The following is a 27753-nucleotide window of genomic DNA, read 5'->3' as shown; positions in this document are numbered from 1 at the left end:
GTAATAGTAATATTTGTTTTCATGGCAATACCTCCAAAAGTCGTTTCAATAAATGCAGCTATGTGTGAATTCAGTTGCTTTCAGTTATGTATCAATTGAAGATACTATCCAGATCATACACAGCCAGTCAGCCACTGGTAATGGCTGCATTTTTTTTTTTTTTTATTATAACAGTGTTCAGTGAAAATATCGCAATGCATCACGATAATTCAAGTATCGTGATGCATCGTGATAGAATCGGATCGTGGCATGTGAATCGTGATACGAATCGAATCGTGACTTCTTTGGCAATACCCACCCCTAATAGAGAGGACCGATTGTTCAAAGGGAATGATACTTCCATCATTGATAAATGACAATGATTTTGGTTCATTTTACATTCAATTTCTTACATATTGCTTCTTTAAGCCCCTGGTATGGCCCCGACTTGAACCTTTTTGGAAATTTGTGAGGTTTGCTTGAAAGCCGGCTCAGTGCCAAAAACCAAGCAGTTTAAATGTAACCTGTCAGTTCTGCTAAAAGGTGTGTTCAATGATCGAGTCTGAGAATTATGCCAGTAGCTTTTTGATTTCTACAAAAAGGATACGACATCAATGCCAATGACGAGTACGTAAACATCTAACTGAAACTAGGCCTGCTGGAAGTGTAGCTACTAAATTAGCATGGCAATGTAGTTCCATTGCCATTTGTTGCAAATAAAGCTTATTTACACAGTAAATAACTTGTCAGATTTTGCAATGTACGAGCTTCCTGCAGGCAACAAGGAGACGCGTCATAAAAGTAAACAAAAAAGCTACATTGAGTACCTTCACTTTTCTCTTCTCACAACTTTTTTAGCAGAAAAATGACTTTCGTTTCCGATTACAACAGGCTCAAACCAAAGTCTACATGTTTCTAATAGTAATCACGTGCAAAGTGCTGGCACAACAGCAGAAAATAGTAAAGATCGCAACATGTTACAAATCAATTTGACAAACTCATCTTCTAGCTTGGAAGATGTTACATAAGGAACCTGCTGCTCTTTTAGCCGAATCAAACTATGGAGGACTGTGACCTGGGGAGAGCGCACTCACATCATAAAGAGATTATCTCACCTTTAACCAGCCTGCTGCTTCTGCTGCACCATCATGCTGACTCAACAGAGCGGTCCTAACAAACACTGTCCTTAAAAGTCTTTCACAGAAAGCTCCTCCATGTTGCTGTCACAGGAACGTGCTGGGATTGTCGGTGACGGCCAGGTGGAAGTACTCGGGCGGGCTTTCCTTCTGCAGGCCGTCGTTGGCATCTCTCCAACGGATCCTCGTGGACAAGGTCTTCCTCTTTTCGAAGCCCTCCTTCCCGGCTCGGTGCTTCTCCAGGCTGGACACGATCATCTCTGCAAGGTCCTGCTGGAGCCGCTGGAAGTTCTCCCTGAGACAGAAACATTGGACATCCTTGTGGATCATGATCCTCATATGTAACATACGTAAACATTTGGACTGCTTTTAGCTGAGACTTGACTCACGCTGTTGGTGGTGTGGGCAGGTTGTATTGTCTTCCTGTTATACCCGTTAACCAGTAGGTCATCTCCTTGCCTTTACCCTGTGAGTCAGGAAAACACAGACAAGCACCCAGCTCGCGTGCAATGTTTTGGTGCCTGCATGGATGTACTATAAAAGACAAAAAAAGTCCATCTCACCTTCAGGTATGTCTCTCCTCTTTTTTCAAACTCAAACTTGCAGTCTGTCCTCTGCAGGATGTTGATTGTGGACTGGCTCACATGAATCCTAAGAGCTGGAAGAGAAAGCAGAAAGCGCTCTTCAGGTGGGCAGCTCTGTTCCTTTCTACGACCAGAACAACTTCATCCGGAATGCCGCTCCGCTGAACGTTATCACGTGTGTCGGTCTTACGCAGGCCTGTAGACTCCATGCGAGAGGCCGTGTTCACCGTGTCTCCAAAAAGACAGTAGCGAGGCATTTTGTTTCCAACCACTCCGGCTGCACATGGACCTGGACGCAGGGAAGCAAATTAATTAAATGAGATCTGATTTATCACTGAGGTTTGATGGTTCTTTCTCTCTCTCCCTCTCTCTCTCTGCCTCTGTCTCTCTCTGTCAAGTAGACAGCGAGGCAGTGGTCACAGTGAGGAATTCAACAGAAGAAGGATTCGAGGGCTGGCCTGTTTCCGATGCCAGAAAACAACTTTAATCAAAGGAGAGGAAAAAGAGCATTCCATCTTGGTTCCCTGCCCCGTGTCCAGTCAGCTCTCTCGCCTCCGTCTCTCTCAGCCAGAAGGATCGTCAGCCTAGCTCACAGCTGCTGTCTGCATTTAAAGATGATTCAAGCTCGAAGGTAGACTTGGTGGTACACGGCTTCTTGGTTGGTTGGTCAGTCTATCATTGTCTCACCTTATCTCTCTTCTTCAAGTGTTTTCGGATGTGTGTTAAGGGCATATCATCATTCCAAGGCCAGACCCAATCTATTATTCTTTCAAACCCCCCAACCCCCTCCACCTCCCCACCACACACCCCACCCCCACACACGTTTTTGCATGGGAAGTTTCTTAAAAAGCCGAAATAAGGAAATCCCTGACTGGAGCCAGTTTATGTAAGGTCTACTAACCAAGTAATTCATCCATGTTCAAAAGTTGTTCAAGAGAAATGTTCAAGAGAAATACTTTGACATGTATAAAGGTAAACTGACAGCTTAAGAAAACTGCTTAATAGACATAAATATTCTATCTAAACAATATGGGGTGCACACAGATTGTTTTCTAATATCACCTGAGGAAGGCCTTACAGCAGAATAGCCTCGTGTGAATATTTGTACTCAGTGTCAGGTTTCAGTGTGGTTTTAATGCTACAGCTCTCCCGAAGTACAAAACAACTTTTTTTTCTGTGTTGGATTCATGAAACCTTTACTTCTGCTTTCTTTTTCTATTCATATCAGTTGTGATTTTGCAGCCAGTTTGATTCAGCAACCAGATGTCAGCAAATTCTCAGGCAAACAAAGATAATGGAAAACCAAAGCACAATAATATTAATAAGACTAATATAATACTGCGTGAAAGGATTATTATTTCTGAATAGGGCACTAGTTTCTGAACCTTTTTGCATGCATGCGTGCGTGCGTGCGTGTTGACCATGTGAAGGACAAAATAAGTGCCATAAGGAAAACAACTATCTTCAACAGATCAACGGTATCTGAAAGTTTTTGAGAGACATGGAACAATCCAACAAAATCATCATCATCATCATCATCATCATCATCATCATCATCATCATCATCATCATCATCATCATCATCATCATCATCATCATCATCATCATCTTCTGTATGCCAAGTGCTCAGCTGATAGGAATTATTAGGTAATAGGTAATTAGGAACCCTATCATTTTTGCTAAACTATCATTTTATGCCTGTCAAACTGCATTATCTTTTGTACTTTAAAATACCATTGCTGGACTATTAGATTTAGCCACAATCATTATGGCCGTCCTGAAACCTCAGCAAATGAATGTTGTTGTGACCCTAAAGCCTTAAAGATGTCTGTCCATATCTTCTCAAGTATTTAATTTATGAATGATCATATTTTGTTTATATAGAAATTTTTGTTCATTTTGAAATTCCCACAATTATTTCATGTTTTTCATGTTTGTGTTAAACCCTGAGTCGGAATAGTCTTTTTATTTGATAGAATTATTAAATGTTTTAAACTGTGAATTGGAAACAGCTTCAGGAGATATAGTAGTTTTATCTACACGGATCATTCATTTACATTACAGTTTAACTAATCGGCCAATCGGAGATTGGCTGATCACGTCCTCGTGATTAGTCCTTCTGCAGAAGCTGCTGAGGCAACGGAGTTCTCACAAGTAACCATTTCTGCCAGAACAACAGTGGTTGTGTTGCGGTTTCCCCATCAGCTCTGCTGAGAGCGAGGACTATGAGAGCCACACACTGAAATGATACAGATAGTTCTGTTAGTGAAACAAAAATCTGATGCTGGACCCACAATGTGGGAACTCTTTTTTCTGCAGTTTTTGTGACAGAAACTAATAGGATCCTAGTGGTTTGACACCTTTGACTTCCTCACTTCTGTTTTTCTATCCCAAACTCACATTTTTGGGCATAAGAAGTCAGAATAAGCCATGAAAGCATTTCTTGTAACTCCAGAGAGAGCAGTAAATGTCTGATAAAAGTAAAACCTTTAATTAACTCATGACTCTCCTTTTTTCCAGTAAGAGTAGATTAAATAATTAGTGTTAATTTCATTGTTTTATCTCATTTGTTTTTTGTCTCATTTAACTCAAGTCTTCTTGAGCTGGACATCAAAGTTAATAATATATATATATGTATATTTTTTGTTACATAAAATCAATTTGATTGAAGGTAAATACATTTTAATTCTGAGAAATATACATAATCTCTCTGTCTCTTTAAATTTGTAAAATTGATTGTACTCTTGGGTGAAGAATTCATCCAACAGTTAAAAATCCAGTACATTATGAAGATTATGAAGACATACATATATTACTCAAGTCAGATGTAGCCCATTACCCACCATAGTAAAAACGACAACTCAGAAAAGATCCTATGTGAAAACGGCTCTTTGCTGAGGTGTCCTTGATGTGTCAACACAGTACTGGATCCTCGCTTGAATTTAGGAATGATTTAAAGACCAAATGATTTCTAGCTCCCAGTAAAATATGTGGAAATAAACAATATCAAAAAACATTTGAAGGGGTCACATCCTATGACCTTACGAATTTTGACACTAGTAGTTCACTGTGGTTGAACAAAATGTTTTTCTGATTAAATTATTGCACACTGTATTTCATTTCTGTTTTACACTTTGTCTTCCTGTATTTGTTAGTTAAAAAAAGTATATATATATATATATATATATATATATATATATATATATATATATATATATATATATATATATATATATATAAATATATAATATATATACACACACATACAGTATATATGTACGGTACCAAGACCACATGACCAGAAGTACATTGCGCTCGTGCACAATGAGTAAACAAGGAGAAGCAATGGAGCCGAGCGAGTCAGCAACGTCCAGCAGAGGTGTGTGTTTTCTTTTTATGGTCAAAATATGTAATTATGCTCCTTTGAAAATAGCCACTTTCTGTAAATCAGTAGAAAAGTGGCCTTAGTCCAAATAACAACTTCAAAGTATTTTTGAAGCCCTACAAAACTATTGACCAAGATCTCTTTAAAAGGTCAGAAGAAACTCTGGTACTTAGCTAGGTGGGTAGGCCGCTAGCTAGCTTGTAGAAAAAGGGATATTTGGTACCTGAATGCACTCCAATACGGATCCACAGAGGAATCTCTGGCAGGTGCTGTAGCTCGAAAGTCCCCACAAATGATAAAATATCGAGGGCCATGTGGGCGATGTACACCGCATGCCTGTTGCCATTTCGCTTGGGTAACCCTGATGCAACCATGTAGGCATCTCCAATGGTCTCAACCTGAGGGAGAAATAAAAATTCACTCATCTAACACGACATGTGACATAATAAATTAGGATCCAATACTAATTTCATCTTGACCCCTTTATCCTACAAATTTGGATTTATTAATAAAGAAAAAACATAACCAACAATAGAGCAGAAACATATACCCAAGAATCCTTTAGCTCCCATCCCTGTGTTGTAATTTCTTACAATGCTCCTTAAATTACACCAAAGTACCTTGTAGACATCATGGTGATCCAGAATGCTATCAAAGTTCTTATAGATCTCATTCAGCATGTCTACCACCTCCATGGGGGTGCTGTAGTGGCAGAGGGTGGTGAAGCCCACTATGTCGCTGAAATAGATGGTAACCTCCTCAAACAACTCGGGCTCCACTCTTCCTGTCTCCTTTAGAGAGCGCACCACAGGACTGCAGAAGCACAGAGAGCGGAAAGTATGACTTTAATTTATGTGAAGATTTGTGACATTTATATGACACAGATTCAAATGCAAACTTGCTTGGTTCTTTTGCAGACTTGTCATCAGTGAACAAAGACAGAGTCAGTAGTCGGGATTGGTAATTGAGAGGGAAAACTGATTTGTTGAAATCCATTATTCTCGTTGCATTTTTATTTCACAGTGACCCTAACATTTACAAGGTTTACAACACACCGTTTTTCACTTCGTTGCCGGGCAGATAAGCTTGTTGCTATGTGACTAGAATTGTACCCGATCCTAGGGACTGCCCCTGGGTGAGGGAGGGGCATTTTGTGACCATGTCTTGTTATGCACACTGTATTTCTTTCTTTTTTTAATGCATATACTTTGGCGTGTAGTCTGCAGAACCGTCAAAACCGGATACCTTCAAGAGCCACTTGAAGGTATCAAATCTAGGGCTGTAAGAATTGACTTAGTTATTTGGCCTGGGACCAGAAGTTGAAAGGTCTGGTCAAGGACCAGCTGTTAATTTTTAATTATTCTTAATAATCTCAAAAAATAATATTATATGAATATATTTGTGTCTTAGGAGTAAAACTTTTTTCTTCTGAGACAAGAAAAAAAAGGAAAAAGTTACAAAAACAGTTTTTTGCATCTTTTGCTTGTCTATTCCAAGGTGTTTTTCAATAAATGAACGTACCCAGGTAGCAGCATGAAGTTCAGGCGATCCGCTCTATCCCTCTCAGCTTTGTACAAAGCCGTCCTTTCCTCAACCAAACACTCCAGCGTCCTGGAGTACATTTGCAGACGACGGATCAGGTTGTCCATGTATGTCTCGGTGGCTTGGTTGTGCAAGTTACTGTTGAGAAAAACGCAAAATTATACGTTTATTGAAGTTAAAATAAACATCTGTTTACTATGTCAAGTTGCCCTGGAAAGACGAGTCGATGTACCTGAAAATCTTTCCCAGCGTTAACTCTATCTTCTTGAAATCTGGCCTTCGTTCAGGGTCTTCATCCCAGCAGTTCTTTATCAGCATGTAAAGCTGCACTCACACACACATAGGAGCCAAAAAAAGAGCCAAAAGTAAGGGTTGGGTTATTCATTTAGCTGTGACTGATCGAGGAAGTCCACTTTTATCACATTTACAGTGCCTGGCAAGATCATAAATACCGCATGAACTTTTTACAATTCGTCATGTTACAACCACAGACCTCTATGTACTTCACTGGTATTTTATTTGATAGACCAGTACAGAGTAGCACAGCTATGAAGTGAAAGGAAGATTAATGGGATTTATTTGACTTAGATACCCCTAAATAAACTCCAGTGGAACTAAATGTCTTCAGAGATTACTTAATTTATTCAGAGTCATAGCTCTGTTGATCCATCCATTCCCTCAGCTCTCAGCAGTAAGGACTTTATGGGATTCTTCATAAATAAAATTGATTCTATTAAAAAATAAAATCATTGGTATCCTCCCAAACATGATTACCTCATCCTCAGTAAGTGAAGCAACATTGGAGGCATCTTTAGTACCTGATGGGTGCTTGGACTATTTAGAGGCAGTAACGCTTTCTGAGTTATCTAAAATTTTAGCCTCATCTGAATTTTCAACTTGTATGTTAGACCCGATTTAAACCAAGTTATTTATGGTAAATGGTTTGTACTTGTACATCGCTTTAACTAGTCTGTAGCTGTCATTAAACCTTTACTTAAGAAACCCTCTCTTGATCAATACTTAATAAATTACAGACTTATATCTAATCTTCTTTTCTTATCTCAAATTCTTGAGAAAGTAGTTGCTAATCAACTATGTGAACATTTACAAAGTAATGACGTATTTGAAGAGTTTCAGTCAGGCTTCAGAGCTCATCATAGTACTGAAACAGCTCTGGTGAAAGTCACTAATGATATTCTCATGGCCTCAGATAATGGACCTGTGTCAGTACTTATCCTATTAGATTGGCACACTTGATCACAATATTCTCCTGGAAATATATATCCTGGATGTATATGTGTATATATATATATATATATATATATATATATATATATATATATATATATATATATATATATATATATATATATAGATGACACTCCAATAAAAATCCTGAGGAATTAAATCAGTTACTTCAACTATAGGCATGCCTTGATGACATCAAAACCTGGATGACATTAGATTTTTTTGCTTTTAAATTCTGACAATTCTGTTTTTGGACCAAAGTCCTTAAAAGATAAACTTCTTAATCAGTCAATTAATGTAAATAGTATTAAACTGGCCTCTTGGAATAAAGTAAAACCTTGGTGTTGTTTTTGAACCAGGGCATGTCATTTAAATCCCATATTAAACAGGTTTCCAGAGTTTCTTTTTTTCACCTCTACAATATTGCCAAAATTTTAAATATTCTGTCCAGGAGTGATGCTGAAAAACTAGTACATTCATTTGTTACTTCAAGGCTAGACTATTGTAATTATTTACTATTAGGAAGTCCACAAAATGCAGTTCAGAGCCTTCAACTAACCCAAAATCCTGCTGCAAGAGATCATATTTCTCCAATTTTAGCTTTCCTTCATTGGCTTCATGTTAAATCAAGAATAGAATTTAAAATGCTCCTTCTCACCTATAAAGCCCTTAATAATCAAGCTCCATCATATATCAGAGCTCTGATTACCCCGTATGGTCCTAATGCCAGTCCCTTTGTAAGTCTTTTTATTCTGCTGTTCGTTCCTGGAGAAGCTCTGCTCTTTGTCGAATTGCTAACCTGACTAGCTGCTCCGGAAAGGCTCTGCTCTGTGCCCTGGTGTCTCCTGAGAACTGCTAACCTGACTAGCCACCCAGAAGAAGTTCTACTCAGGGTCCTGGTGTTGCTATGAGGCCTGCTAGCCGAGCAGCACTTTGAGTGTGGACTCTCTCTCTCCGGGCCGTCAGCTCCTGCCATCACCTACATCCCTGACCTTCTGCCGTCCTGAACCGCCGGTCTTCATCGCTCACCACCCAGCATACTTCCTTCAATAAAAACTTAAACTTTTAGTCCCGTGTGTGCGTCCTGAGTTCATCGATAAACAAACACTGACAGTTCCTAGAGTCTCTAAAAGTAGAATGGGAGGCAGATCCTTTAGCTATCAACTCCTAGTTTTGGTCTGTGAGGCAGACACCCTGTCTACTTTTAAGACTAGACTTAAAACTTTCCTTTTTGACAAAGCTTATAGTTAGAGTGGCTCATGTTACCCTGAGCTACCTCTATAGTTATGCTGATAGGCTTAGGCAGCGGGAGGACATCAGGGCCTATTTTTTTTCACTCTGCTGACTTCTCCTACTGTTCTCCAATTTCCATTGTTTGTTGTTATTTCAACTCTTAACTTTTTTTTCTCTGTCATTTTTTTCTTCATAGTAGGTACACCTGGTCTGGTGTTCTGGTAGCTGTGACATCATCCAGGGTAGACAGATCATGCGTTATTACCATACAACATAGAAAGATTGCTGGATCAATGCGTGCTTCTGTGCTTGTTGTGTCTCTGCTCTGTCTTCTCTAACCCCCAGTTGGTCAAGGCAGATGACCGTTCATACTAAGCCTGGTTCTGCTGGAAGTTTTTCGTTCCTGTTAAAGGGGAGTTTTCCTCTCCACTGTCGCTTCATGCATTCTCAGTATGAGGGATTACTGCAAAGCCATGGACAATGCAGACGACTCTCCCTGTGGCTCTACGGTCTTACAGGAGTGAATGCTGCTTGTCGAGACTTGATGCAATATGCTGGGTTTCCTTGGTTAGAAAACCTTTCGACCAATCTGTCTGTATGATTTGATTGAATTTGACTTTGTAAAGTGCCTGCAGATGACATATGTTGTGAATTGGTGCTATATACATAAAATTTAATTGAACTGAATTAGGAAAAACTGTCTCAATCTAAATACAGTATAAATATAGCTGTTCTAGAAAGGCTCCTCTCTGAAGAGCATTCATCAGAATAACATTAATTTTAGAACAAAGTCATTATAAGGAAAAAGCCAAGAATTTGAACATTTGAAATTTGACACAAACCATGTCATCAAACATTTACAACAAAGTTCTTATGTGTGTTGAAATACCTCGGTGCTAATCACCCTTAACAAATGTTCCCCACAGAGACAGTCTACACCAATTCGAAAAGATTTAGACTTGTCACATATTTTATTTCGTACCGCGTCTTAATCAAATGACACATATTAACATTTGGAACTGAACCACATTTGTTTACCTCATTACTTTGGTTGAATCTTCCTGCCGTGTAATGCCATGGAAATCAACACTAGCTACTAAGCCAAGCCAATAACAACTCTAACGACTCCTCGTTACAGAGGAGTGGACCAGTTTCGGTCCATTCTGCTGGCTTAATGGCTTTTAACGACCGCCCATTACTAAGGGGTGGACCTGTTTCGATTGAATTTGCATGTTATCTAAGCCATTACAGGCCTTTGTTTGGTAATGGTATAAAGCTTGTTACTCATCATTACTCCAGACTTTTTGAATTGAGAAAGCTTCCGGGAGAGGAAGCGAAACGTCTTCAACTACGGAAAACAAGTCCAGTTGCTTTGTTTTTTACCTTTTTTTGGAACACTAGCTACATTTTTAACCTTTTTTTGTTGATAGTAACAAATATGTCTTTAATAGATAACCCTCAACGCAATGCGTTTTTAAAATCTCTGAAGTTTTTAACAAGCATTTGAAACAGGTTTGAGCATTTTGAGTGGCTGGGCAGCATTGAGACTGAGAGGAGAGGAAGGAGAGAACAAAGCAAGTAAGAGCAGAAAGAGAAAGAAAGAGATCAAAAAGCAGCAAAAGCAAACAAAATATCTAAACTAATTTTGACTTTGGCTGAATAACTTGATCAGATATTTGCCAATCCTTATTAAGATGGTAACAATTACCCTCCAGTGATGTGGAGTTTTCTTAAACATTACCCAAAATTTACTCTTGATAAATATTCTCTTTTTATCTGATGAGAATCAGTTTTTTAGTAACAAAGAAGATTTGGGCAAAACCTTCAGCTTCTAGATTTGTATCAATGATAACACACCTAGAGCTGTGAATGCAGAAGGGTGGTTCTACATTCAGCCCCCCAGAGTCTGTACTCTGGGGGGCTGAATACAAATATCAATTTTTTTTTTTTTTTTTTTTTAAACTTCACTTGATGGTTATGCACTAATTTTGGTTGGTCTATCACATAAAATGTGGAAATAAATATAAAGAAGGTTAAAGGGGTACTTATATTCTTAAAAAGTCATGGATAATTCCTCTGTTTTGAAATAACAGATTGTTATTGTGAGGTGTTTATTGTGTTTACCTCAATTTCTCTCTCTGATACTCCCTCGAAGTAGAGGTCAGGTCTGAAGAAGAAGTTACCCCTGGGATACTGCACTCTGTGCATTTTCTCTGACAGATTACAGAACAGGAAAATCAATGATAACAGAAGCTAGATTACCTAAAGAGTCAAATTAAATCTTTTCACAAAAACAAACAATTAGTGACACTTTTATGATGCTATACCTGCATTATTAGAGCAGCACTGGGTGTAGAACGGGGTTTGCCTCAGAACAATCTCATGTGCGATGATGCCGTAGCTGTAAACGTCGCCTTTCTGTGACACGCCCTCTTTACGCAGATGCTCTGGAGCTGTCCACAGATCTGGAAAGCAGAGATAAAAAGAAGGTGAGTGTCCAGCTTTCTCACTTTTAGGATCCATGATCAGCGTCAGCAATGATCACCTCTGCCCGGCATCAGGATGGTGTGGCAGCCAAAGTCGGTGATCTTGACGACCATACGGTTATCGACCACACAGTTGGTGGACTTGAGGCGACCGTGGACTGCAATGTTGCTCGAGTGGAGGTATGACATGCCCTGAAGAGATAGTGCCAAGCAAGGGTGGTTAAAAAAGGAAAAGATGCCATTTGTCATATTACAGAACTTTGCAGCAAACATTAATAAACTCTTTTCATATTTGACCCCTCAGAACCACAAAAATCATTGTGTTTTATTTGGCTTTTTACAGGATAGACCACCACAAGGTGATGTATAATTATGAAGTTAAATGAAAGAGCTTTGCAGTATATAAAGTTTACCAATAAAAATTTAAAAGAAAGTGTGGCATGTTTTATTCGGTCCCTTCTACTTTGATACCCCTAAATAAAACCCAACCAATTCCTTTTAGAAATCACCAAATTAGTAATCAGAGTCCAGCTGTGTGTAATTAAATCTCAGTACAAATGGAGCTTTTCTCTAAAGCCCTCGACTATTTAGTAGAGAACATTAGAGAACAAACAGCATCATGAAGACCAGGGTATGAAGCAGATACTAAAACAGGAACTGCAAATCACCTTTACAGCACTTTGATTTGTCTTATTACTGAAAAATGCTTCATAAATAAACTTGCCTTGCCTTAACGCAACATCCCCACAGGGAAACATGGTTTTGTCTTTGTGTATCACACAAAATCCCAATAAGTTACATTGCTTGAAGCGGGACAAAATGTGAAAAAGTTCAAAGTGCAAAGTATTGCTTTGCCTCCAAGGGGCACTTCTCATTAATATTCGGAAAATACTAGTTTTAAATTAGTGATACTAGAACACAGTTCCTGCAGGGTGGATTTTATTTTATTTTATTTTTGCACATTAACTCTTTATCAGGAAATCGGTTTCCAACATTCAGAAATCATCTTAAATAGAAAGCTACAAACATGCATCAAGTGCATGATAAGACTGCTAAATTCTATGTATCAGAAAGTTACACAAAAGAATAAGAATGGTACCTTTGCTATGTCATACATGACTGATATCTTAAACTCCATGTCCATGAAGGTTTCATCTGGATAGGATATCCGGTCACTGAGAATGTACTGAAAAAGAAAAAAGAAAAACTAATGCACGTAGTGTTTATGTGTCATGCCTTTTATCACTCGGTTCACACCTGTATTAGGTGAATGGAAAAGTGGAACACTTAACAGGCACTCTTTATGTGTGTGTTCGTGTGTGCAAACATGAGATTATGTGCATTCACGCACACCCTGTTAGGGCTCTGTAAACAGTGTTTCATAAATCACCAAGAAGACAGAAGAGTAATTAAGGGAAGTGTGGAACGAAGGTCACGGGGTTTTGTCATAAATGGCATATGTTCCAGGTTTCAGAGCAACATTTGGATAAAAATAAGGATCTGAACTGCATAAATTCTGCATAAATTGCAAAGAATGCTTACTAAACCATCCCAACATTAACAGGAGGGCATAGTTTGGTTCCTGGGTGGCTGTGATACAAACATGCACAATACAGGCCCCATTTATTGGCACCCCGGGTAAAAGATGCCCAATAAACCATACCATACTTAATCAGAGGGCATGAGCATCTTTTCCACATATTTTCCTTGGCATCAAACCAAACCAAACCAATAGGGTTTGTTGCTAAAAAGATTGGCCTTAGGCTCATCTGAGCAAAAATCCAAGTAGGGTTTAATGAGCCCTATACAGGATGGTAGTACAGAATTTTTTTTTCTAGCGTCACTCCCAAACAGCTGCTTGCCATGTAGCTAGTGTATGATAGTGGTTATGGAGACCCCAAGATATATCTCTTTGCTGAAGCTCTCCAACGGTTTTAACCCTATACAATCCTTTATCTTGTGTGGTTGGCAAGATAAACATGGGTCCTGCCTGGTGCCTGGAATAAATAGGTTTCTATGTCAAGTCATATTTATACCGCTAAGAAACATAAATTAATAGATTACTGAATAGAAGTATATGAAACTGATCATAAAATACATATCAAAAACGGCTTAGTCACAAAAAAGGATGGTTTCTGATATAGTTTATAACAATGATTTCTTAATGTGATTTTTTTCCACTTAATAAACGTGCTCATATTAAGGTTGGACTTCTATAACATTCGGTGTGAGACCATGTATCTACAATAAAAGATTAATTTAGTTGAAAGCATTTGACATCTATCTTTTACATCATCTTGTAGACCTAAAATTCAGAATTAAAGACTTTGATTGCATTTTTGAAACACAAATAGAAAATCTGCAGAGCAACAAAACACAGCAAATGGACAACAGACAGCAGCTGGACTCAACATGCTAGAAAAAGCCGAAACAAAGACACTCTGGGTTTTAATCTTACCCTGAGGGAGCCCCTCTGACACAGCTCAAACACCCCAAAGACACCATACTCGAACTTCACAGTGCCGTAAAACTTGGTTAGGTTGTAGTAATCGATCCGTAACAGCTGCAGAATTAAAGAGCAAATTATAGCTCATTCATTTATATGTATACTATATGCGAATTTATTAGAAAGTTCAGAATAAAACACAAAGCATCTCACAGTGTTGAGCTCAATTTTCTGTTCTTCAGTAAAATCCCCATCTACATGTTTCAGCTCCTTCAGGATTACAGGCTGGGGAGGGGGGGGGGGGTAAAACAGTTGAACTTGGTTGTGTCAATATCTAGTCATTGCGGTTCAGAAGCAGAAATACCTTCTTGTCATAGCATCCTCGCTGTCTGAAGTAGGTGCTATCCTTCCTCTTATCTTCATCGATCTGTTCCATAAACATACAGACGCCCAGACACATCATTGCATAAGACACCCGCTTTCACTAATAAAATATAGACATCAAGAAAGAAAGAAAAAACTATAAGGATTGGGTCAATTCATATTTATCCATTCAAGTCTTGCCACAAATGACCAACTGGATTACTCTCTGGACTGACGAGACCATTATAACACATGAATATGCTTAGATCAGAGTCATTCCAACCTTAGAACCGGTCACATTGCTTTTTCTGTCTCTAGCAGGAAAAACTCTTGGATTACAGTGTATCTCTCCATCCAACTTCTTATCAAATATGTTTAGACTGAGGCAAAGCTATCCCACAGCATGAGACTGCCACCACCATGAACACCCCATGGTGTGTTCATGGTGGAGGTTTTCTGCTACCGATGCAGGCCATAAATCTAGGTAGTGGTCTCATATTGCAGGGAACCTTCTTCCACTCGTTTGCTGCGTCCAGGTTCGTGCGATGCAGCTCATAGTTGTCGCGTCGACGGATCCTCCCACCCGAGCAGTGGATGCGTGGAGCTCATCTAGAGTTACCACGGCCCTCTTGGCTGCTTCTATACTGAACGCCTTCCTTGCCTGGCCTCTCAGTTTTTGTAGGTTTGCAGTTGTGACAAACTTTTTCTTTTCTTGAGTTCTATGCTTGTTTTAATGCAAAGCACTTTCGGGTTTTTATCCCATGAAGGGTGCTTTATAAATAATGTTTACCACTACTAAAACCTTCACTCGCTTTCTCCTGCTATACATTCTGCAGATTTGATGTTGTCTCTTTTAATCTTATTAAAAACTATTAATGGCAGCTAAGGGACACTGCGTGTTATTTAATGACAATTCTGACCTTCAGAGAGACCTCCTTCTCATCAAGGGGACCAATCATGTGTGGACTGATGTGGGACCACTTCTTCTGCATTAGACGCTCCTTCCTGTTCTGCCTGGCAATAGTCACAGACATTAAACACAAACAGTGGACTTGAAAAGGAGTAATTCAGGTGACACACAATCACAAAGTGTCTTTTTTAATTATTTTTCAAGTTTTTTTCATTTTGAAACACAAAATCCAAAACAGTAGCTGTGAAGTTTCCGCCTCTTCGGTCAGCCTTATAGACGGTTGCCTGAACAACCTATGCCATACAGGCATCAAAAAAGGAGAGCGCAATTAAGTTATATTTAATTCTAAATATAACTTAATTGTCACTTGGCCCTGGAACAAGTTTTCTATTGCTTTTATGCGTGTGCTGTCAATAGGGAGTGTGCGCTGCTGCACGCTTCCGAGAATAGGGAGACTATTTCATGGACTTTGAGCGGAAGAGCACTGCATTTTTTCCGGGAAACTTTCCTGTGTTTACCTGTAGAAGATGAGAGCGATGGCCGTCACCACCACAACACTGACACCCAAAACGATCACAACCACGTCCTGTGGATTCAACGCTGAAAACACAACCCATTGGTTACAAAACATGCAGCTGCTGAACTAATGCTGTACACTGATCTTCAAAGGTTTCCACATCCCTGTTGAAATGCAAGGTTTTATGGTGTAAAAAATTAGATAATCATTGCCAAGCTTTCCTTATATAACCTCACATTTATCCTGTAGAATATAAGAGGGAATGCATGTTTTAGAAGGACAAATATATAGGGACAATAAATAAAAAACAGCACTAACCTGGTTGCATAAATGAGCCCTTCGCTTTTACTAATGAATTGTTGAAGCATCTTTTAATTGCTTTTATTGTCCAGTCTTCTTTTATAAGTCTCTCAGTAACCCATATGGGGACGTTGTGATATTTGTCTGCTCTAAATTTTAAAAGTTCCCAAAATCCATCAGATTATGAGGGCATTTCTTGCCCACAGCCCTCTTCACGTGAGTCAAGACACTTTCTGTCAGACTTACTTGTGATTTACTCTTTCTAACAGTTTGCAATCTATCTGTTAAAAAGCTTACATTTGTTTCAAATCGCTTGTCAGATGAACTGTTTTGTTTTTCAAAAAGAATTACATGAAGATGGTACAATAATAAAAACCATATTGACTTGTTGCTACGTTTTGTATTGGGGCTGTGAGGACTAACTATAAGCAGTCAATATCTGCATTGAAGAGCAGTAAACGTTACATAATTTCAGAGAATCAGTCATTGTCATGGAGTTGTCAAGCTAGCAGGGACAATTTCACACATTTCTACCACCTCAAACTCAAAGTTCGTTAGTAGTGCAAAGGAACACCAAATTAACTACAGTTGTCAATTTTGCCCTTTTGTTACCTGTAGCTAAATTCGGCATTTTGACAAGCAGAAATGCCGAAATTTTTATTTCCACCTGTGGATGCTAAACAATCCTAACCTGACTCTCGCCAGCTGTATGTCGCTCCGCCTAGCTCCACTCACATCTATCTGGGACATCTCCATAGGAATTGCCTTTATTGAAGGCTGGGCCTTATCAAAACTCCTTGCATATGATTGGATAAGCCACTTGTCTGTCATCTTTATTGACGTGCTATTTCAACCACTCACACTGAAGCTAACCTGTGACGCTGATGAGAGCGACGCAGAAAAAAATAAAAAATAAAACGCATTTTATTGACAGTGAGCTGACAGGAAGAGGGGGGAAAACAGGCGGCAAAGCGCCGCGGGTCGGAGTCGATCCCGGGCCGACCGCGTTGAGGACTAAAGGCCTCCTAACATGGTTCGCGCTAACCGCTCCGCCAAGGATGCGCTGCGGAAAACAAAACTTACCAAATCCGGTCGGGAGAAGGGCGAAAACATGGTTTCCACCAACAAAAGCCTTCAGAGCCGTTCTCTGATGTTCTTTTAATGAAACAATATTAGGTAGATTGGAGAACACGGAAGAAATAGCAGCATCAATGTTAATGCTTGCTTCCTCGATGCAAGCCGCCATTGCTGTCTGAATCAAAACAGTCTCACGTCACGGTCGCTTCTCCACTACGTCACATCTATGAAACTCCAGTCCTGCGTCCTGATTGGCCAGACAATAAAATTGGTTGGAGAGAAATCACTCTCTATGGGAGAGGTCCCAGATGGATGTGAGTGAAGCTAGGCGGAGCGACATACAGCTGGCGAGAGTCAGGTTAAAAACAATCCTGCTGCACACTGACATTTTTTCAGTCTAAGCATCAGTTCTTCCTCTGTAAAGACTGCCTCATGCAGATACCCTCATAACCTACAACACCGAAAGAATGCTGTCTTCACTTTTGTCATCATTTCATCAATTGAGGGTGAATTGTTGTCTTGGAACATGACGGACAAAACGTTTAAATAGACTCTGTTCTGTCTAGCTTGGATCCCTGGTTAAAAAATAAATAAAAATAAAAGCTGTCTGTACCTAAGACACTGAGTGCTCATAATGTTCCTACACATTCCCAAATCCAACAGAGGAGAACTATCGCTTTAAATTTCTCAGACTCATGACTAAAACACTATGTTAGATTTTTTTTTAATTTAACATTTATTACCGTCTGAATTGTCAGGTTCGTCACTAGGAAGTTGACCTTTCCAGCCCAGGGCAGGGTCTGGGTGCGTTTCGATGATTCTCTTCTGTGACGTATCAAACACTAGCAGAGTTTCATACTGTGGGTGAGAAGAAGAAAAAACGATTAGAACATCTGTTCCCTTTGGTTCTGGCTGTGCTGACTGTTACATGAACAGTATCCTCACCTTCCCAGTTTTGACTGATGTGTAAATGAAAGTGAAGTTCACATCCCGGTCCCCGTGCTCATCAAGCACATAGTGTCCTCCCATGCCTGCATCCAACAATACATGCACATTCACATTCAAATACATTGTCAGACTTCAACAACTTATATATAAAAACAAACACAACTAAACAAATGACAAAATCAAGGTTTTGTAGCGGCCTAGTCAAAGTCTGCACATTAAGATGTTATGAAATGACCTCAAACAGCCTATTTATACTTGGAAACCCTCCAGTGTGGCTGAATGAAAATAAACATTCATGGGCCGTTGATGTCCACAGCAATACAAAAAACCCACTGGAAGTTATATTGTACCTATTACAGCTGTTGCCACCTGGTAATAGGTTTAGAGGACGATTACGTTTTCACAGAGACAACACCACCCTGGTGGGCCTTATCACAGAAGGGCATGAGGCTGACTACAGAGTGGAGATGCTGCTGCTGATAGAGTTGTTCTCAGCCATCAACCTGCTTCTGAACACCACAAACACCAAGGAGGTCCTTCCAATTACTTGGGGGTATCGTCTCTAGTGGCCTTTCATAGTCTAGCGACGATAGCGAGGGCCCGGCAGCGTCTGGGTTCACAGTAGAAACAGACTGATCCAGAGGCTGCTTGCGTCCTTCTATCGTTCCAGCATCAAGAGTGTTATTACTTACTGCATTTCAGCGGGACATGCTGCGTGCACAGTAGCAAATAAAATGGCCTCGCAGAGAGTTATTAACACAGTACAGAAGGTCTCCAGATGGCCTCTGCCCTCCCTGGAGGAGATTGGCCATTCCAGGATGTATTAGAGGAGCCAAGAAAATCCACGAAGGCTCCTCCCACCCAGCTCATCATCTGTTCACACTGATGCCTTCAGGCCAGCGTTACAAAAAAATAGTTTCTTCTCATAGGCTCTCAGAGCTGTCAACTGTGCCATGTAAAATCCTGCTGACTGCTGTTGTAAGCACAAATATGATAATACTATCTACTATTATCTAGTATTGGGAATCTGTCTTCAGATCAGTGTAATATTTGTCTCCTGCTACTATCATTCCTTGCTGCCTCTGCCAGGATTCCACAATGCTGCTGATCTTATAAGATCAGTGATTTTGTTCCTCTTTTAGCTTGTTTTACTTTAATTGTTGATTGTATATTAATGGGAGTTGCATTGGTGATTTCAGTATTTGTCACAGAATGAAAATAAGGCTGTTCCAGTTTTAATTCATTCATTAGCTAAGCCCACTTTAACTTTTCATCGATCTGAATAGCTCAATAACTGCATTTATGTACAAATTGCTTGCAATTCTGTTGAAATGGACTTCTCCAAAGAGTGTCACCTTTAAATGCTAATGCTGTTTTATTAAATAAACCGATTACACGGTTGCGGTTAAAAGATGTAGAGTGAATGTGGAAACATGTCAGGATCCTCAGGAGTGTGATTATTTAAAGCTCCCTGGGGGATCCTGCAGTCTGTCTGTCTCACCCCGATTCTGTTCATCCCTTCATCCTCTTGTTATGATTTGCTTAGTTTTCTGTTCCACAAACATGTTAATTATATTTTCTGGTATTTGTTAGATTGTTCTCTGTGTAGTTATGTTTTGTTATGGTACATTAGTAGTTCTGTTAGACCCTTATTTTAAGCTTGCCTTTCTTTAGCTTGGTTTCCATTCTGTTGTTTATATTACTAATGTGTTCTGGGCATGATAGATTTAGTTAGCTTATGTCCTCTATTATTTCTGTAGTTAAGTTAAGGTTTTTACCCTGCGTGGCCCATTACCTCATTCTCCATTTAGATTCTGTTCTTCCTCTGCTCCTGCCAGCTCATGCCTTTTCTGTCCTGCAGCTGATTGTTTCCCTCTGTTCACCTGTGCCTCATTATCCACCTATCGTTTCCCTCCGTCGCTTCCCCTTTAATTTCAGCTCACTCTGTCAGATTCCTTGTTAGGTCTTCCGTCTTCACCCGTAGTGATACTGTTCTGGTATTATCCTTATCGTGTTCCTGGTTACTGTGACTCCGTTAGCCTGTGTTTTCATCCAACCATCATCTGCAACATGCAACTCTTTAGCTCTTGTCTGCGTTTCAGTCCTACCACCTCAACCTTGAAAACACATCAGTCATTATCTAGTTATCATGGCTGTTATCATGGCTAAAATAATATAATAATGTAATGGTTGATTTGAAATTGTAATTTTTTATTTACCTTCCATACTTTAAGTGTAATGGATCAGTCAGGGTTTTATTTTTAGTTGGAGTCTTTACTGAATTCTTGGTTGCTGTTTCGTTTTGGTAGCATGTTTTCCTCTGTGTTATATTTGCTTCCTTATTTCGCTGCCACTTCTATTTCTGTCTTTGTCTTAATATTTTGTGTCATTCTAATATTGGGTTATGTTCTCCTGTGTGTCTGTGCAGCTCAGGCGATCGCTCTCTTTAGTCTACATTCCCTTCTCTTTTGTCTCTTTGTAAGGTCCTTCAGTTGTCATCTAATCACATTCCACTTCCTGTCTCTGTGTCGTTCTCAGTTTCTGCCACCTTCTTTCAGAGTCTGCCCTTTTTCCTACTAGCCAGCTTGCATTCAGGTCCTTCATTCCACAAAGTTTACTGACATATAAATAGATAGTGTAATCTATGTTTGATTGGGCATGTGGGGTAATGTGCACGGTCACTCAAAGCTGGGCCAAAACTCAACCGTCATTCAGGAAACGGGAGAGACGGGTGTCACAGCCCAGTCGTCTGAAGAGAACCAGGTCGGTTCTGAGAGAGCTGAAACAGGAATGGGCGTTCTCCAAGTTCTACTGTACCTGTTGTCTGGTGAAGAACTCTGATCATAATGGTTATCCCACTTTTGACTCCACATTCCTTCCACTCTGGCCTCTTAGATCAAAGTGTAGCATTCATAAGTAGGTCATTAAAAACTAAAAACTGATAAGTTCCTGATTATTCTTAGATTTTTATGAGCTCTAATTATGGCTGTTTTGACTGTTTGTTATTAAGTATTTCTTTAATCCATAGCGTACAGGTTAAGATTTAGTGTTTTCTTGCCATCGTATCTTGATGTTTCTTGTTGTTTATTAAAAATATTTTTGATTTCAATTGGATCTCCTACAATGGTGATTGTACAGATCATGCTTACCATCAAAGGTGACATTTCCAAGTGGGTTATGGTCCTCGCTGAGTCGATTGCCGAGCTTCCTTTCTCTGAGCGCTCGCCCAAAGAGCAGAGCTCCATCATGATATCCAGCCACGTAGTCATTTATCTGCCCATTGCATTTAATGAAAGAAAGAATCACTTCAACACTATTTCAAAACAGGTTGTACTTTCTGGTCTTATTTGAATATTCGGGGCGGCTTACCGTGTCATTGTATGACGAGTTTGATCCGTATGTGTAGTTCCTTTGTGGCAGAGTGACTATGACTACGTCTTGCATCCAGTCAGGGGCCGTTTCATTGACATAATAATCAGGGCTAGGTAAGAGAAAAAGACGACACCCTGGATTAAATGTCCGGCACTGCATATTGTTTTTTGGTAATTTCAATGTTTCTTATTGACATGTGATGACGGTGTGTGAGGGGGGAAAAAAGCAAAAGTTAGTCTGAACTTACTTGTAAACATCAAGAAGAAGGAACAAGGTGTCTGGATGAATCTTTATATTGTGTTTTATTGAACGAATGTCACCGGGGCCCCCACATAAAATAAATACTGAAAAATAAAAGGTTTCAGAAGAAAAAGAAGGCACAGTTAAATCTACACACACTCACCGTGACCATGACAGACATTTTAATTTTCAACCTTTAAAAATGATATATCATATGAAATCTTATTTTTTAGCCATTAAATACATTTTATTCTGTACTTGGAGTTTCTAGCCATGCAGAAAAAATGAATGTAGCCTCTTCAAGTGCTGCGTGGATATATTTATATTGTTTCTGGGTCATATTTTTCAAGCTGTTCAGTCACAGTATTATGTATGTATTTGCTGCAGAGCTGCAAAATAAGACAATCGACTTCCTGCTAACCAGTTTTATGAATCCGCCATTTTTGTTTCTTGCAGCATTTTTGCAGTCCAAGCTCAAAGATGCCAAAGCTACAAGTGGATAAGTGCTACAGCATGCAACTCTCTGTGATTTGCTGGGGGAAAAGGTGTCAAGTGTCTCATTTGTATTTAAAGAGACAGCAAGAAACCTGTTGCTCTCAGACAAACATCAGAACAGGGGGGGGGAAGGGGCCTGTGGGGCAACAATAACGAGAAAGCATTGCAGTTCTACTTTATATAGATCACAACTGAATAATTTCAAAGGGAAAAATAATCCATTAAAAAGCATGATGTCTCCTCTTTAACACAGCATTAGAACTGTCTCCTTTTTTAGGGTAAATGAATTACCGCAACCAATTTTGTTTTAGTTTCAACCACTGGCATGTGGAAAGGTTGAACTTTTTCAAGTTTTGTCATGCAACGACAGCAATTTTCAATTCCTTTTATTGGGATTTTATTGGATCAGCCATCACTAGAGCACAACTGTGAAGCAGAAGAAAACTTTATAATGCTTTTCAAATCTTCTTGGTTTCTTAGAGAGCATTAGTGAACAAACAGCATCATGAGGACCAAAGAACGCAGCAGACCAGTCAGGGAGAAGATTATGGAGAAGTTTAAAGCAGGGTTTGGTTATAAAACGTTTAACTACCAAGACATGACATGTTAACCTAAGAACCCTGTCTAGGTAAAGGGAGTGGTTTTACTGCCTACTCAAAGTGCTTGAAGTTAGCACCACAGTCACTCAGCTGGACTCACAAACATGCAGGCGTTCATGCACTGGTGCGCTGATCAGTTGCTAAGTTAAGCAAGTTGCCAAATTGCACATTGAAATATGTAGTGGGTAGTGCTAGGATCAAACCTACAACCTCATTTGAGAAGCCAAGATGTCACTAGCCATGGTAACTCTGGAGGACCTACAAAGCTCTGCTGGGAGACAAATCTGACTTTCATTGAAGAGTGCCAGTGTGGTAAAAAAAAAAAAAAAAAAGCTAAATCTAAATACTCAGGTACACATTCCTGTAAGCAGCAAATCAAATTTGGGAAAAGCAGCTCTGGTTGGATGAGACCAAAATAAATGTATTGGTGGAAAAACGGATGGAGCTGAATACCAAACAATGGTAGCATGAACCCTGTTTGAGGCTATGTAGAGCTGGAACAGGATGGTTCTCATGATGTCCATGAGCAGTGTCTGAAAGCTTTGCACCAGCAGTGTTTGAGATTTTTTTGTTATGTCACATTTTCATTGATCTGTTCCTCATTCATCTGTCTGACTTTCCTATTTATAAAAATACACACTCCAAAATAAAAACCCAAGTTATCCTGAAATGACAGCTAGGCTATTAGTAAGGTATTCAGCAGTCAATTGTTACATGTGGACCCTTTATGCCATAACAGATACTTCCACATTTCAAAAGGAATTTTAAAGAAAATGGTTCAGATCATGTTGTGAAGGTAAGTAAAGTCTTTAAAAACCTTTCTAAACCTTCCATTTTAATTTTTTAATTTTTGTTTGTTTTAGCTTTTTCACCGCTTTTCCTAGGGACACCACAACAGTTTTGCATTTAAAACCTATATCCAGTTGGAAAACACTCACTGTTGCTGTGCCGTTCTGAAGTCACCAAGACCTGCTTCAGCTCGGTCTCACTGCGCAGCATCTCCCTTTTTGCTTGAGAGGCAAAACTTGCAGACGGCGCTTCCAGTGCATTGATGTACCTTTTTTGGAAAAGCAAAAAGCTGAAGGTGACAGAGTGCAAAATTAAAGCAGAGATGTTGGGTTTTTTTTCTCATGTGCTCGCTAAAGCTCACCAGAAACAGTCTTCAGGTGCAGCGCTCCCCTCCTTGTACACATAGAATTTATTCCATACAGGCTTAAATCCCAGGTCCTCAGCCTTAAATTTCAGTAACAAATCAATGATTTTTCGAGCTGGAGGCAAAAGACGAGTCAGTTTGGGCTTGTTGTCACATGAGAGGCCGAAGCTCCCAGCAGAGATGATGGGAATGCTCAGGGTCAAGCCGATCTCTTCACTGGGATAGGTAAAGAGGGTAAAAAATTAAACGGGCTAATTAGGTGTTGTTGGGTAGAGAGAACTTATATTCATACTTACTCCACTAATTGGAAAGTGGCATATGTACATGAAGGTCCCAGCATAACACATCCTACTTCACCGCTGCGCTGCAACACAACATTACAGCACAAACAATTAAATATTGGTCACAAATGGGTTTGAAAGAGTGTCATTCAGCATATCCATCACTTACTATTACTATCATTGAACAGGCTTATAATGAACATTATTATTCAGATCCATCCATCCTAAATAGAATCCTGTAAAAGGATCAAGAGTATTTATAAAAATGTAGAACACTGCGTAGCATATTTCCTTTACTTCTACATTTCTGTAGTATTTTACATTGGTCTTTCACACAAAATCCCAACAAAATACAACACAACATGTGATTAGAATCTAACAAGATCCACAAGGGTTGTGGTCTTTTTCGTGTTACACTTTCTGTTCAGTTCAGGGTCACATATAGAAGACTGTGGGTCCCCAAAAGATCAATGTCCTATGGTCCTGCCCCTATGAGCCCTCACTGTCAGGATCCCCGAAGTCTGTTCTTCTGTACTTTTGTGTTGCCCATCCCTAGATCCTCTTTTGTGTTACCTGTTTAGTTTTCTGTTCGGGGTGTAGATTAATTATATTCTGATATCTGTTAGATCCAGTTTCTGTTAGCTTATGTTATTATTTTAGTGTTGTATTCGGTCCTTATTTATGCTTGCCTTTCTTAAGTTCAGTTTATGTGCTGTGTTTATTCTAGTGTCCTGTTAGATTTAGTTAGCTTATGAAGCTATATTTCAGTGGTTTTGTTATATCTGTTCCTTTTTAGTTTAGTTACGTTCTTCCCCATGTCTGCTCCATTATCTTGTTTCCTGTTAGGTTCTGTTTATTCCCTGCACCTGCCAGTTCTTTGCCCTCCTTTCCTGCAGTCTGATTGTATCACTCAGTTCACCTGTGTTTTACTGTTTCCTATCCCTTTAAGTTCAGCCCACTCTGAGTAACACATTGGGATGTCCTCCATCTTCATCCGTGGTGTTTCTCTGTTCTAAACTAGTCCCTGCCGTGTTTCTGGTACCTGTACCCTGAAGCCAGTGTCTGAATAAATACTCTTCATCTACAATATGCAGGTGCTGAGTTCTTGTCTGCGCTTCGACCCGATTCCAACTCAAAACCTGACACTCATGGAAGTCTGAACCAGGTACTCCATATTTCTTATATTCTTCCAGTCCCAGCGGTCATTTATAAAGGAGGCGGGGTTATTTTATCAGGCTTCTAGAAGTTGAGCATGCACCACCTGCCTGCATTAGGAGTAGAAAGCTGATCTTTGACTATACACCATGTGTGCCAAAAAACCATCAGCTCTGGCAACAGCAGATATACAGCTGTGCCAGCCAAAAGGAAATCTTGGTATAATAAAATTAAAACTCAAAAAGGGGAACTTGTTGTTGCAGTGCAATGTGCCCCTTCAGATTCTGCCACTATTGATGTTTTGATAAACTAATACACTCACTGCGCAGTGGTCTCCCATATCTACATCACCAGTCATGAATAACTCGACCCCAAAAAGTGCATTGCTCCAACAAATGTCCTCTGTACAAATTCATCTAACTTACATCCAGCCTCTTGAGTATTGACACTCCTCCACAGGTGCTGCTCCCGCAGCCCTGCCTGTTGTACACGCTGGTGTTGAACCCGTTGTAGTTAGCCGTCAAACTGATGTTTACGCCTTGAGTCATGGAAAAAAGATAAGACACATTAATATTAAATTTTATTTATTGATCGCCATGGGTTATTAAGATTAGATTAGACTACCTTTTACCACCCAGTGATGAAACATTTGCGTTTGGTTTCTCCCTAAATGTGTGCCACTGATTAGTCTTAAGTAAAAGTAAAAGAAAAGCTTAACTTTATAGAAGATTCACGTGGTAAATGATAGACAAGCAGTAGGCTGGATTAATTGCACTTAGTATAGATTGGCTATTTGTTTATACTGTCATATTCAGTAAATTAGAATATGTGCGCCGATGGGGCTATTTTGGCAGATTAAAAGTACCTTCTTGAAAATTGAGAACCTTTAAGGAGGTATTGAACATACTTTTCATTAAGGCCATTTTTCGATTAAAATGTTTTTTTTATTGATTTAATGTAATATACTTATCTTAAATTTTCTGATTTCATTAGTCATAATTACTAATTCATCATTATTAATAGAAATTAAACCTTAGAAACAACAGTGTGATGAATCTATATTTATTTGACTTAATGTATTGAGTTACTGAAATAAATAAGCATTTAATAATATTAAAATATATTGCATATGACTGTATATAACTTCAGTTTCCAGGGTCCTTGGCCTAATTTTGCAAAGTTTTAATCATTAACACAGTGAAAGCATTATTCATCTGATTTCCGAAACATACAAGGACATTTCAGGGAAAAAGACAGATTGTGCTAGCAATTATGTTTTCAAACCTCCACTGCCTTGTAAAGGTGTTTGCACCTTGTATTTTTAAACATTTTTGTGACATTACAGCCAAAAATCTCAATCTTCCTCTTTTGTAAAAACCCAGTATGTACAAAAAACATTTACAACGAATGACTTTATATATTTGTATTTAAATGTCTTCAATGATAGAAAATGTGTGTGGAGGGGGGAACTAAAATTATCTGTTTGTGTACACAAACTTCATGATTAAAGCTGATTCTGATCAAACCCATTATCAGCCATCTTGATTTTACAGTTTCATGTTTAACAGTGTGCAACAAGGCAGTTTGTATATCAGTTCTGGCTCATCTCACAGGACTAACTTGTATTTATCAAATACTTAATAAATACATTTCAGTACTCTTGGTTTTAGGCTCCTATCATGAAGCCAATTTTTTTATGCGTCGACCTCTGTCCATACCCATGTTGATGTTCTCCTGCCTGTCCTTCTCTATAGCTTGCTCCACAGCCCTCTGCACAAACGGCAGACTCCATTCGTAGGTGTTGTCCTCCAGCAGCACGACGTTCATTTTGTATTTACGGTCGGTTTCCAAGCAGTCGTCCAGCATGCTCTTGCCAGCCACCACCATTACCAGCACTCCCAGGTAGAGTAAACAGTCCAAGCAGTGCATTATCGATCCTGGAGATTTTTCTTAATTCCTCATGAACCAGCCTCACCTCCAGCTTCTACATGTCTGATGGATAAAAGTCGGTTCAGATGAATTGAAGGCGAAAGAAGCAGGTCTTCACACGTGTCAGGTCTGACCTCTCCACTTGTGGCATATATCCGAAAACAGAAGTGAGAAACCACCTGAGTGACTAAGCAGAAGTTACGCCGTCTCTTGATTTACTATCTAGCATCAAAGCAATATGGTAAAACAGGCTTTTCTTCAAGACCCCAACAGCAAAATGAGAACGGGATTGCAGAAATAAAATGCTGACACCTGTATGTCTTGGGTTTCTTTAGCTGGAGTCTAAGACCAGTCTCCCTCCGCCTTGATTCAGAC

General features: G+C 39.4%; 1 protein-coding gene across 2 annotated transcripts; it reads right to left on the bottom strand.

The window, feature by feature from the left end:
* Nucleotides 1-311: 311 nt before the first annotated feature.
* Nucleotides 312-27753, bottom strand: gucy2c (guanylate cyclase 2C). 2 transcript variants are annotated; one of them, XM_036148685.1, is made up of 28 exons: nucleotides 27691-27740; nucleotides 27168-27519; nucleotides 25875-25987; nucleotides 24310-24377; nucleotides 24011-24229; nucleotides 23799-23917; nucleotides 21774-21870; nucleotides 21524-21635; nucleotides 21304-21427; nucleotides 18152-18237; nucleotides 17950-18064; nucleotides 15831-15912; nucleotides 15323-15416; nucleotides 14404-14466; nucleotides 14253-14324; nucleotides 14052-14156; nucleotides 12693-12779; nucleotides 11653-11785; nucleotides 11435-11572; nucleotides 11232-11320; nucleotides 6859-6950; nucleotides 6606-6764; nucleotides 5705-5897; nucleotides 5308-5482; nucleotides 1890-1988; nucleotides 1679-1773; nucleotides 1505-1581; nucleotides 312-1410 (listed from the first exon to the last, which is right to left on the bottom strand). In XM_036148685.1, exons 2-28 carry the CDS (start codon nucleotides 27376-27378, stop codon nucleotides 1203-1205), a joined length of 3225 nt encoding a protein of 1074 aa, XP_036004578.1. In that variant the 5' UTR covers nucleotides 27379-27519; nucleotides 27691-27740; the 3' UTR covers nucleotides 312-1202. The 2 variants fall into 2 exon arrangements, with proteins under 2 accessions (XP_036004578.1, XP_036004577.1); XM_036148684.1 differs by having other exon boundaries at nucleotides 27168-27753.

Source organism: Fundulus heteroclitus, chromosome 16 (genome assembly GCF_011125445.2).
Source record: "Fundulus heteroclitus isolate FHET01 chromosome 16, MU-UCD_Fhet_4.1, whole genome shotgun sequence".
Lineage (NCBI taxonomy): Eukaryota > Metazoa > Chordata > Actinopteri > Cyprinodontiformes > Fundulidae > Fundulus > Fundulus heteroclitus.
Note: the sequence above shows the minus strand (reverse complement) of the source record. Positions and strands in the feature narration are given on the sequence as shown.